At 46.6% G+C, this 13213-nt stretch overlaps 1 protein-coding gene across 2 annotated transcripts in view; it reads left to right on the plus strand.

The window, feature by feature from the left end:
- Positions 1-3278: 3278 nt before the first annotated feature.
- LOC149341296 (uncharacterized) overlaps positions 3279-13213 on the plus strand; it is a 42454-nt gene continuing 32519 nt past the window's right edge. For both annotated transcript variants that reach the window (XM_089543321.1, XM_089543322.1), the window contains exons 1-5: positions 3279-3514; positions 3624-3737; positions 9031-9110; positions 9460-9512; positions 11405-11565. In XM_089543321.1, coding sequence (XP_089399447.1) covers positions 3434-3514; positions 3624-3737; positions 9031-9110; positions 9460-9512; positions 11405-11565 — 489 coding nt within the window. In that variant the 5' untranslated portion in view covers positions 3279-3433. The remainder of the gene's footprint in view (positions 3515-3623; positions 3738-9030; positions 9111-9459; positions 9513-11404; positions 11566-13213) is intronic.

Raw genomic sequence — 13213 nt, forward strand, 5'->3', positions numbered from 1 at the left:
AGATTGCTTTCAGTTATTTACCTTGGAGGGTAGGAACTCTTGTTTTGTTTTGTTTTGACCACTGCGGTGGCTCGGTGGTTATGGTGCTGTCTCTGGTTCAATCCCAGCTGTGGGAGTTACATTTCGATGGAGAGACAAAAGAAAAAACATTTATTTAAACGACCATGTCCAGGTCAGTGTTCTTGAGAGAGAGTGGGCTAAGTTTCTTCCCCCAAGATGGTGAGCAGGTGCTGCAGATTTCCATATGAGATGCCGTTTTGCTGAGGTGGGCAACCCAGGCCTCTCACGTGGGTATACTGCGAGACAGTGAGCGACGCTGTGTGGCATTGGCTCTTGGGCAGTTCCATTATGTGGGGACAAGTGTGGGTATGGAGCCACACGCGTGGCAGTGGGGTGTCTCGGTGTCCTGTTGTATTTTGTATAACGTGAACTGGTTGGATAGTGAATGCATTTGGGCGTGTCTGAGCAGCTCTGCGTGCTTTTGAGGGAGAAAGCCTGGTGGTTTAGGGTGGGCTCATCTGGCTATGTAGAGTGCTTTGAGTAGGCCCTTCACTCTTTATGATGTTCAGCCCTGCCCAGCTCAGGTAAGTATGGTTCTGGCCAAGCCTAGGAGGTATGTGAACACCAGGAGATCGAGGCTGCAGAATGGACTCAGTCATTGCCTACGAAGGAAGAATGGCCTGGGGCCTATTTGAGGTGGACAGATAAGGTTGGATGGCTTTGTCCATACGTAGCTAGTGTGATCGGTATTTCGGAAGGGAGTTGACTGCGAGCAAAGGCCTGCAAAGCAGCCTGTGAGCCCATGTGGATTGTGATTGCCGGAAAGTGGTGCTCATGGTGAGTGATAACTTGTGCAATTGCCAGCATTTCTGCCGTTACTGCTTTTCCTGCTTTGAAGCTTGCGTTGTCATGGCAGATGAGTCAATCAGTTGGCTGGTGCTCTTCGTTGTTCAGTGTCTTTGTCCTGGTACATATGCTTGGATATAGGCTGAACGCTGACGTAGCAGTGTGTCCCATGGTGGACTGTCTGGAGGTATGGGGGGTAGATGTGTCGTATCGTGACCCATAAGCTCTAGTATGTCTTGACCTTGGTTAGAAGTTGTTTGCTTCTTGATGCATAAAAATTGGTTCCCTAAGGCTATTGCATACGGTCGTACCTCCGACAAACTAACCGCCCAGCTGGGGACCCTGAGAGTGATGCGGGTTACGCGTCTCAAGAGATTGCTGAGCTGGCGAATTTGATGTTCAGTGCGGTGCTGGTATGGCAGTTCATACATAATTCTGGTATATACCATAGCTTCCGTGTTCCTGCACAGTTATGATTCCCTGACTCTGTTCCTGTGATTGATTCTCTTGAGCACATGTGCAATTTGGCTGACCTGTTGAAGAGTTCTTTTCATCCAGATGTCTGCTGTGCCGTATTGTTACCAGTGGAACCCTATGATTTGTGTATGTTGTTTGCGAGGCATGAGCTGCCCGTTGACGTGCAGTTGGATTAGGTTTCACTGTTCTGCTCTCTGCTCTCGTATGGTGGTCATCTAACACCACTACATATCGTCCTTGTCAGGTGAGCACTCATGTCCCATAGTGCTGAGGTACCCCATGATGATGTTTATACCCTGCTGGATTATGCCCCGGTTTCCCTATGTGCTCCAGAGCGTTATGTCATCAGCATAAATAATATGTCTGAGCCAGGCAGTTGCATTCAGTCTCAACGGGAGATCTTTTAGTGTAATGTTAAAAAGCATGGGGCAAAGTATGGCTCCCTGAGGAGACCCTTGTGTGAGTGGGTGTGCCGTAGGAATGGTCGAGCTGCTCATGAGGAGTTGCACTTTGCTATTGGTGAGGAAGCTGCAGGTGATATACTGCACGAAGCATCAGCCAGGGTGGGTGTCATGTGCTTTCCGACGTAAAAGGGCACCATGTTCAGTGTCGTCAAACGCTTTATGTACATCAAGCTCCACAAGGGTGGCGGTCTGAGCTCTGCTTGGTATCGAGTAGACATTTGTGATAAGGAGTGCCACATCTTGAGTAAAGATGTGTCGACAGGACATAGTGTAGGTGGTAGTAGTCCGTGTTCTGTAAGTGCCATTCGTACCTTCTGAGTGTGTCTTTCCATAACCTTTCCGATGCACGTTGTTAATTGGTCTCAAGTTGGTAAGGCAGCCTGGTTTGGGGATGACTCAAACAGAGGCAGTTTTCTAATCGTGCAGTGAAGTGGCGTCTTGCCATATTTTGCATTTTGATGGAGGAAAAATGCTAGAGTCCCGAGTACTGTGCAATGCCAGTATACATTAAAGAACTCCAGGTGGTCGAGATTATCCCGATCCCTTCACTACAGCGTCGTTGCTGTGTGTTTCTTTCCATGTTTTTTCCTCCCATCCTTGTTCCCGTGTCCTGACTTGCATCTTTTAAATATGGCTATATGCACCAACTAGCCGAACAACAAGGTTTAACAGGTTTATTACAGTCTCAATAAAGCTTATTTCTATACTTATAAATATAAATGTGTGTGGTTCAATTAACGGTCGGAGACAAGGAAGAAAAATAGATATGTAGGTCACAGATGTGTTCTGCTTTATATTGAGCCAAATCATACTTAGTCGGGGCATTTGTCAACCAGACCCGGCGATATTTGCCGGTTCTTTCCAAAATCACGTTGCTGTAGCACTTATGTTCTCGCAGTCACTTCGCAGTACAATCATACTGCACGTACTGCAATTGTACATCGCAGTACAATCGTGGAGGAAAGAAAATGTTGTTACGAGAACTGCGCTCTTCTGAGAACTCTTAAAATAACGTCACATCTTTGTATGCCCTCGTGTTTACTCGACTGCCCTTTGAAATATCGGGCATTCATTGACAAAAATAAAAAAAAGGAAAGTATGAGTAAAATTTCAGCAAAACAACAGGAACCCATTTAATTGCAGCTGTGTTTTCAGAACTCTAGCTGCTTTTTTTTTATTTCTGATACTGATTTAAGCACTTTTGTCTCTGGCCACTGGTCTGGCGCAGTTTCTACATTCTACGTGAAAGCTATTTTGCTCTCTTCGGTATATTAGCTCTATGCTCTCTTCTGAACTCGTCAAAATATAAACTGAACCGAAACCGAAATTGACTGCGGCATTTTGCTGGCCAGTTTTATTTGCTTCTGCATATTTATGCGTAGAAATATTGCGATAAAAATAGTTTTGTTGATAAATTTGTTCGGTCTAGAATATTACGGTGTCGTCCAAGTATATGGTGTCGCATGTCAGGAAAAAGTAGAACCGATCACCGGCATCAGCATTTTTTTTATGCTGTTGAGTCGATAGGCCTAATGAACAAATGGGTTCGTCTGCCTAGCTAGCGCAGGTACTACTGAACTTTTTATTAGTTTGATCTGAGAGCCTTCCTTTCTTGAGTGGTTTTGTCGTGCGGCCAAGGGACCAAGATGAGTAAAAGCTGCCTGGAGGTTGCGGCAGAGGCTGCCGAAAGAGTGAACGCCATGCTTGTTGCCAAAGGAAAGCTAAAGGTAAGATTGTCACTCGAGTATGTTCCGAGAGTCGGCTTGCGCTATTGTGTCGTGAGCGTATGCGGTGCTGTCTTAACCTCAGTGTCTAACTATCTGCTTGCTTGCGCAGATCAACGGCGTAACGGGCCGTAGTTCGGGAGACTTGTTTACAACTGAAGTGGAGATTAATGATGCTCCACTGCCAGCGCGCAACATCTTGACCAAAGGGATTTTTCAAGAAGAGGTGAGGTCTTCTTCATTTAAGCATTGCAACGCTGCGTATGGTAAAGCTCGCAAGCGGTTAAGTAGAGCTGTTTGCTGATGTCTTCAAAGGGCCTTGTTGCTAGAGATGTAAAATTTCAGGAAATTTTGGTTGGTTTATTGGGGTTTAACGTCCCAAAGCAAGTCAGGTTTATGAGGGACGCCGTAGTGAAGGGCTCCGGAAATTTCGACCGCCTGGGGTTCTTTAACGTGCACTGACATCGCACAGCACACGGGCCTCTATAATTTCGCCTTCATCGAAATTTGGCCGCCGCGGCCGGGATCGAACCCGCGTCTTTCGGGTCAGCAGCCGAGCGCCATAACCACTGAGCCACCGCGGCGAGGTCAAATTTTGAATGGCTTGAAAAAAAAAAAAACTGTTTTCTGCAGGTTTTTTCATGACAAATTGGAAATTTGGCAAAACATGGCAAGAACAGATTTATTTGCAATAGCACAACGATCAATAATAATGCCCCGAATTTCAGGCGAATGTGCAGATATGAATGCCATATTTGTGAAACGAACTTCTTGTTCTACTGCACCAAGATTATGAATAATGCTCCGCAATTCAGGCGAATATGCTGATATAAATAACATATCTGTGGGAAGAACTTATTGTGTACGGGTGTGTCTTCGAAGCTCAGGTCGGAGGCCACTGATCAAAGACGCGTCACGGCAGGCACGCACCCAGGAGTCACTCGGGAACCAGCACAGCACTTCGTTCACCTCTTCGTTGCACCGCGTGAACGGCTGCTGGTCATTCCCATTACAGTTACCTCCCCGGCGAAAAGAAGCCATCCTGGCGACTTACGGGGACGAAAGAGTGGTCGGGTCATATAGTAGGGCTTAAGATGCTCGACGTGTACAGTTTTGCGCCCCCGGCGACGATGATTCGGAGATGGGTCAAGGGGCTCAACTATGTAATTCACGGAAGAAGTTTGATGTAAAACGCAGTAAGGGCCGTGATAGCGGGAATGCAGTTTCGTGGCGAGGCCGGGAGTGTAGGAAGGCACCCAGAGCCAAATGAGTGCGCCGGAGGGATATGACGCGGGAGGGTCGGAGGGGTCCTGACGGTGTTTCTGGTGCTGCTGGAGCTGTGTGGTGAAAGAGCGTGCAAGTTGTCGACATTCTTCGGCATACATGTGAGCTTTGAAAAGGGGTGTGGTCTCGGAAGGCTCAGGACGATAGGGAAGGATGGTGTCCATGGTGGATGTAAGCTCGCGACCATATAAGAGGAAGAAAGAGGAGAATCCCGTCGTCTGCTACGGTTAGTATTGTACGCGTAAGTTACGAGAGGAAGTACTTTGTCCCAGTTGGAGTGGGCGGTATCAACGTACATGGCGAGCATGTCACTTCGTGTGCGGTTGAACCGCTCAGTCATGCCATTGGTTTGAGGGTGATGGGCGCTGGTACAGCGATGAACGATTTGGCATTCCTTTAGCAGCGCCGCGACGACTTCCGATAGAAAAACACGGCCACGGTCACTGAGCAGTTCTTTCGAGGCGCCGTGACGAAGAACAAGACGGTGTAGGATGAAAGAAGCAACATCCTATGCGATAGCAGATTGGAGAGGCGACGTTTCGACGTAGCGGGTTAGGTGGTCAACGGCCACGATGACCCAGCGGTTGTTAGCTGAACTGGTGGGAAGCGGACCGTAAAGATCAATGCTGACGCGGTCAAAGCGGCGGGCGGGGCTGGGTAACGGCTGCAATGGAGCGGGGTCATGGTGGGGAGGGTTCTTGCGACGTTGAAAGACTGTACATGATTGAATGTACTGACGTACGAAGCGGTACATACCACACCAATAATATGCAGACGCAGGTGAGCATGCGTTTTCAATACACCGGCATGGCCGCATTGTGGATCTGCGTGGAAAGAGGCGCAGATCGCAGCATGGAGGTGGCGAGGAATCACCATCAGCCACTTCCGCCCGTTGGAGAGGTAGTTACGAGTTACGCCGGTATAAGAGGCCATCGCGAACGGCAGAATGGTGGGCTTGGCGAAGAAGAGTTCGGGACGAAGAAAGTGGCGAGGGATTAGACAGGAAGGTGTGGAGGGAGTTGATCCAAGGATCCTGCTTTTGTCCGGAGAGCATATCAGGGGCACCAAACGACGAGAAATCGTAGGCACAGACGAGGGCAGAGGCGGAATCGCAAGGGAGTGGTGAATGGGAAAGTGGGTCGGCCGTACTGCTAAATGGAGAAGGGTCGCGCTGGCGTTGCACTCCGGAACAGAGGACGGTGGGAGGGTTGGCCGGCAATGACTGAGTCGGAGCGTTTGGCATTGTTGGCGATGCGAGTATTGTTCCGCTCCTAAGTTCCAGGTTGAGCACCGGGACGGGGATTGAAGCACCTCCACCAAGTGTATGGGTGCGTCTTCGAAGCTCAGGTCGGAGGCCGCTGATCAAAGACTCATCACGGCAGGCACACACCCAGGAGTCACTCAGGAACCAGCGCAGCACTTCGTTCACCTCTTCGTCTCACCGCGTGAACGGCTGCCGGTCATTCCCATTACAATTATTCTATTGCACCGAGAAAGGGAACGTGAAAACTGACCTATAAGTCACTCCATATCGGACTCAGGAGTCACTGTCGCTGGATGCGGCACTACGCGCAGCAGCATGAGTTGAAGTTGTGTCCACAGCTAGGTTCGACTGTACATACACAAGCTTTCAAATGCGTTCTCCTGAAAGCCTGTTGCGAAGCCTTGTATGGACGTTTCCGAAACGTGACCAGTTTCGTTCGCAGCTGGCGGATGATGGGGGTACCTGCAGCAGTTGGCAAGCCAGAGGAGTTAGCAGCTGGTTGGTGCAAAGGACTTGCCACCAGGTAGATGGTGCCACGTGCTTCGCGGAGTTCCAGACCCCTGTCCTGGACCAAATTCCTGCGGACGTCCTGTACTCTGCTACGTTGGAAATAAGTTTACTGATGTCCTGTTTGCAGAGATATTCACTCATAGCTATTCGCAATCTGTGCATCGTCCAGATGCTTTCGTGTGTACCTTGCATCCAACAAATTAGCAGTAATGTGGGCAGGTCGCAAACAAAGCTTTTCGCGCCTGCTGACAATTTCTTTCACTCGATTCTGTTCCTTGCTTGTCAGCGCGGAGGTCACCAGGTTTGCTGCTAGTTCATTTCTGATGGATTGGAAGGTTTCTGGACGTCGGACAGCAGAGCATTGGCTGACTCTAGTGACGTTATGGCGGAAGAAATCGGTGTAATGAGAAGCAGACAGCTTTGCATTGGCTTCAAGAAACTGTCCTCGCCCAAAACAGGTTCTCATAAGGACTTATTTACTTTGAGGTCACTTAATATCATGGTCTTTTGAAGGGCTTCCTTGTTTCTCAGGAGACTTTGAAGTGACAGTCATACCTCCCCACCTTGTTTTGCTCGGAAGCTTTAGAGTTTCCGATCTCCCTTTACCATCTTTTGCTTCTTGTTTCTACTGCAACGTTGCAGCAACTGTGTGCATACGCTTCACATACTTTATAACTTGCCTTGCCATATGATGGACATCCTCCAGTATCTTTAGCTTCATCAAATCGTTTAAAAGCAAGTTTAGGCCGTGAGCCGCACATCCAATGCATGTGATATGCTCACATTTGCTTGCAACAGTACCTCAGGCTGCTTGCATGTTGCTGCCGTTGTCTGTGACTAGTGCCACTACTATATCACTTCCCAGTGATTCAATCATTTCGCAGATCTTGGCAGCAACATACACCACAGTATGACGATTTTGGCCCGTTTCAACAGATGAGTAGAAAAATGGCTTTGATGTAGCCACGACAAAATTCATGACTGCCTCGCCACGAATGTTCGTCCATCCATCTGTCAAAAGTTTCAGATGCAAAGAGTTTCTGAAAGTTTCCTCAACATGTTGCTTTACTCGCGTGGGCTCTGAGTCCAGCAGAGGTCCACTCAGAAGGCGGTCCACGAGAAGGCAGAGAATACGATGGGCGAAGCATCCTGAAAGCTGCTCTCCAGTGTTAATTCTCAGTCACACAAAGTGGCATTCGTTGAGTGGATTGCTCGAGCCAAGGCAGTGTCTATTTGGCTTTGCTGCTCTGGAGTTATACGATCTAGAAAAGCCGCAGCACTCGTAAATCTTTTTGGCAATGGCTGCTCTTCATCGCGTCTGCAGAGTTCTGACTCACTTGTTTCAATTGATTACTGAGCTGGCACACAGTCTGGATGCTTGGCGTTTGCTTCCTTGCTGTAAATTTCCTTGATGTCCAGCGAGCATTTCTTACACCCCAAGAGGTGCCTCGTCAAATGTGTGGCTTTCGGAAATCAATGCTGAACACTGTAGTAATTGCATGCTGCTCACTTTGTTCCACCAGTGGATGTTTTGCTCACAGAAAAGTGTTCCCAAACGTTTGACAGCGGGCAAATCATTGTCACAACCAGAACCGTCTACCACACTAACGAAGTGGCATGCGCTCAGAGTACACTTTCTCTTGTTTGTTTTGTGAGAATACAGATGGCAGCACTCTGCAGCCCTGTCCACTTTAGATGATATAGGCCGCAGTAGTTAATGATTTCGCTTGGTTTCGCCTACAGTTCATTAGATGGCAGTGCGAGTCCATCTTGCTTGATCTAGCGTAGTGTTACTGTATAGTCTTCCTACCCCGTCTCCGTCGCCAACAGGCTAGACTTGTATTTGGCTAAAGCTGTGTACGTGCACAGCAGTCTATGTTGTTTTGTGCCATGTGTGTCGCGCTGCAGAATTTTGAGCCATTTTGTTCTATTTCAGCCTTGAGTTCAAGTATGAAAGGTGTGTCATTAAGTTCAGCCTGGAGCATCTATGTGACCTGGCCTACAACCCATGTACCCGCAGCACGAACGTTTGAAAAACACTGCCTGGCACTGGCGATGATGACTGAGCTCCAGTTGTTCAAGGATGCACGCTGTTGTCGTTTTCAAAGCAAAAAAATAAACCTAAACTGAAAGCAAGCAATCGTAAAACCTCAAGATTCCATAAGAAATGTTTTTTTTTTCGTTTTTGCTCGGCTGAAAAAAAAACAACAAAAAAAGTTATTTGCCAAAATTTTTGTGTTTCTTTCAAGCCTTCACATTTCTATTTGTTACACTTAACCAATACTGCAAGCATATAAAGGTATACTGCGCGATTAGCATGTGGAATTGGTTGTAGTGAGGTCCCAAGTGCCTGCTTGACATGTTCCATGCATCGGATACACGTTTGCTGTCACTTAAGTCCCGACAAACGGCATGCAAGCGTCATCTCCATGGTCTGAGTATAAGTACACCATTTTTGCAGATATGCCGTTCGACCGGGGCAGTTATGTCTACAAGAGGTCGCTACATGGGAGCGGTGGAAAAATTGAATGCTGGATCAGGGTGAGAAGTTGCTTTTTTTTTTCGCTGTTTTTTTTCTGCGAGCTTGACAGGGGTATAAGATGTATTTATGCTATTATTGATGGAGTATGGTTGCATCCCGGTTTAGTGTGCCTTGATTTTTTTAAGAAATGCCTAGTTGTTGAAAGACTGGAAAAAGTACACATTCTTTGCATTATTCTGCAGTGTGTGCCTGCACATGCATGGTCACAGTGCCTCTGATTTTTTTTGGTGTGCTTTTATTTTTTTCAATCTGGGCTTCATGCCCAGCTCTTGAAAGCTCATCATTATGCCTTATCTCAGTTTGCTGGAATGAGGAAATGCATTCCTATTTTCTTTCCTATTGTTACAGAGACAGAGCTCTTTATCTGCATATCCAAGCACCGACAGTGGATGCAATTGAAAGTGAGTGCAGCTTGTGAGTTTCTCAACTAGTATTTCTGGAGTAGAGAAAATTTGCCCTAATAAGTGACACAGCATGACTGTTTTGCTTCATTAGGTCAGTCAGGAATTTCTGTAGCCTTATTTGCTATCCAAGTAAGGATAGTAAAATGATGCCCCTGTCACACAGGCAGATTTCAATGATGATTGAGTTGTGATTGTGGTATCCGACAGATGGTGTTAGAGGTAGCAACACTGAGCAAAAGTGATTAGAGAAACAGGCTTAAACAAGCTGAATGGTGGAATAAGTGCTATTTTTAATTGAAGCTTTGTTCGGAAAAGTCTATTCAGATACTTCGCAGTTCGGCACAAAGTAGAGACAGCGATGGTGGGGCGACGATGGACAATGATGCGCACTTCATTTCAAAAGCATTCACTTTTCACTGGCGAAGCTACCACAGATCAATGACCGTCTGTGTCATGTACATAGTTACTATTGTCATGAGCTGGTGACTGCAGTGCGGCTAGCAGGAAGGCAGTGAGAATGGCTTCCAAACGAAACTTTTTATTTGGGCTGACTTGCGCCCACAAAGAACTGAATGACTTGGCGGTGGCGTAGCAACAAGCATACTCTGTGGTCGTCTAACAGAGTGCCTGCTGCTTTTAGCAGCACTCAATTTAAAGCCGACAGTGAACTTTCGAAATACACTTGCAGGGTTACCACAATGTTCTGGAACAACGTAGAATTGGCTCCACCTTGATGTGTTCAATCGAGATAAATCGGCCATGTCTTGCGTCACAGACAGAGCGATAAAACGGCGTGCCAGCAGCTTTGAAGAATGAACGTACAAACACTATGATTCATGGCACTGTTGTTGCAGCATTTGTGGGGAACTTGTTGGTCTTGCTTTTCGCAAAGTGCGCAAAGGGACAGAAATGGCAGACGCACTGTGGAACACCGCGATGCCGCACAACAAGAACAGCTTTGGTTGGTCTACGTTGTGGCCGCCAGATGTTCTGAGGAGTGGTCATTTTGGCTACCTAATAAAAATTGGTTTATGAACCGGCTAATGTAGTCTCAAATTCTTCTATTAAATCAAAAAAATATTTTTGTTTATTTTGTGTTTTCATTTATTGTATTTTCAGCGTATGGTGAGAATGAGGCTGTTCTCAGTGGTCCTTGAGATTCCAATAGCCATTCACAAACCTCCATTGAGTCGATGTCCATCGAAAACCGCCGTGTACCACTGGCTGGTCCTCATTGAGTTCGATGTTCATTGACTTAAATGACCATTGAAACTATCTGTGTGTCGGGTATAAAGCATGTCATCATTGTTGTGAAAGCAGAAAGAGGGATGTTTGTTTGACACTCCCTGGGGTACCTGTAGAAAGACTTGCGAACAACCTTGGTTAGAATGTTTCATAGAGTGGTTTGTCATCAGTGCAAAGTAAGAAGCCTAAAGTTGGTTGACTTTAGCACCTGACTACCACAACACCTACTACCAAAACAAATCGAGTATCTTTGGTTGTGACATTGTCCAAGTACCGTGATTTAGCAATGGTAAGCGTGCTTGACGCGTTATCTCGCCAAGGCCATGAGAATTAAGTGTGATTTGCGGTGGAGTGTTGCAGCTTTATGCATACTTTACCTGTGTAGCTTCCAGTGCACTGTGCACATGTGTGAAACAGAGCACAGATGCGGAATCACTGGAGCGGTGCTTGGCAGGCACTGCCTGACACGTGACATATGGCCAGTCATTGTCTGGCTGTACCAAATTACTCGAAGCAAAGCGTCAGTTATGCTTCGTGCATTGCGTTGACATCCTGCTGCTTTTGTTACCAAAGCTGCTGTTTATGGAAATTTTTTTTTTTTTTTTCCATTTTAACACGGCTGGATGATTTGTGCAATCCTTCAGAGGCCATGGGACGGATCAGTGTGGTGATTCGGGAGCACACCAAGGATGATCCCAGTTTTGCTGTGACTGACCCGACCGCAGAGCTTGTGCAGCAGCAGCTCGCCGAAACGAATGCCATGGCGGCTGCCGCGCTGAGTCTTCTGACAGCCCAGGCTGCTGGGGTGAGGCTCTTGTGAAAGCACTGCTGTTTTTTTCCTTTTGTTGGAGGGATGGGTGGTGGTTGAAAGAGGGTGCTGGTTCGTTGTTGGTGCTTTTTTTTGGTACAATGAAGAAGGACAGGCCATTAATGGTGTTAAGTTTTGTCGAGTACCATGGCCGTCCTTTCTTCCTTGGTTCTTTTTCACAGTGCACTCTTCCCATCAGGTTGTTGATCATTGAAAGCTGTCCATTTTTGGGATTTCTTACTGCCATATTTGCTTTGATGTTGCCTGAAACATTGGTAACTGAGTAATTTTTTCCTAATATCTTTAGTGCAACTCCTTGGTGCATACAGGAGACGCCCAATTTTTCGGATTGCAAAAATTCGGACTTCCATGATATTTTGGACTTGGTTGAGGAACCGTCGTGCAATATTTCGAACTCTGTCTAGTCATTTTTTGGACTGAAATAGATGCCAACAATGCTGCGGAGATCGTTTTTCAACCGAACGTTTGTTTCTTTGGCCTAATACATACGTGAACGGGCATCACTGTCTCAACCGAAGCGCTCTGCCTCTATTCCTGTCCATGTTTGACTGATAACACAATGTCGTGCTACTGCATTATATGGCGCGATGCCTATGCGACTGCGCCCTAGTGATTAGAGGCTCCTCGGTGTTCGTCGCAGTCTTTCTCCTGATTAAAGCCTCCTTAATATGCTGCATGTTTTGCCTATTGGACCGGAAACACGTGGGCTGATGACATGGGCCAGAAGAGGAGGTCTACTGGATGTTTCACATGCTGCGCGGACAGTGGCGACACTCTGATGAGGTGTTAATAGAAGAAGTTGGCCTATATCCATAGGGGGCCGTGTTCTAATCACAGAGAGGGCACTCTTACCTAAAACGAAGCCGTTATAAGCTAGAAAATCAGAAAATTAAATGCAGGTGTCGCCGTTACCAGCTGATTTCGCGAGTAAAATGCGTGCATTGGCACCAATTTTTAAGCACGGATTCCAGAGGCTAAGCTACACCACCATTCACTTCAAAACAGTGGCAGCTTGTTCTTTTCAGAAAGGGCATTATGAGTTGGAATCGAATAGAAAGACAGTTTATAAATTCAATTATCTTGGCAATAAATGCACCTTTTGCTGATGAACAAGTGTCAACACTGCGAGAAAGAGCCACAGAATCAGTTTTTATCGAGAACAATAATTGGATGGTGTTGTCCTCAGTGTACATTTTAAAGTTGACTGCAGTTCTCTTGAGTGCAGTGGTAGCAACTCTGAAGCCCTGTATGAATGTGCACAGCTTTTCGTGTTTGCAGCTTTTATTCTGTTTTTTTTTAAAGCCCACTTAAGGGGGGACACTGGTCTTGAAAAGAAAATTTTATTAATTTAGTCATAGTTATGAGGTTTTCAGGGCACCTGTATTTTTGTGCGCTGATTCTAGATATGTCATTTAACTTCATGTAGAACAATTCCTTGAGCACTTATGCACTTTTTATGCAAATATTTTGCGGAGAGTTTTGAAGAAAATTTGCTGCACGAAACTCTCTGAAATGTATGCCATTGGGTTCTCCTGACACCAAGGAATACAATAAGGGTAAAATTATCATCCTGGCTCTCATAGAACTTGAGTTATGGGGTACTGAAGCTGCCACTTCAGAAACA

The sequence above is a fragment of the Amblyomma mixtum genome, chromosome 5, assembly GCF_055824585.1.
Source record: "Amblyomma mixtum isolate Tamu chromosome 5, ASM5582458v1, whole genome shotgun sequence".
NCBI classification, from domain to species: domain Eukaryota; kingdom Metazoa; phylum Arthropoda; class Arachnida; order Ixodida; family Ixodidae; genus Amblyomma; species Amblyomma mixtum.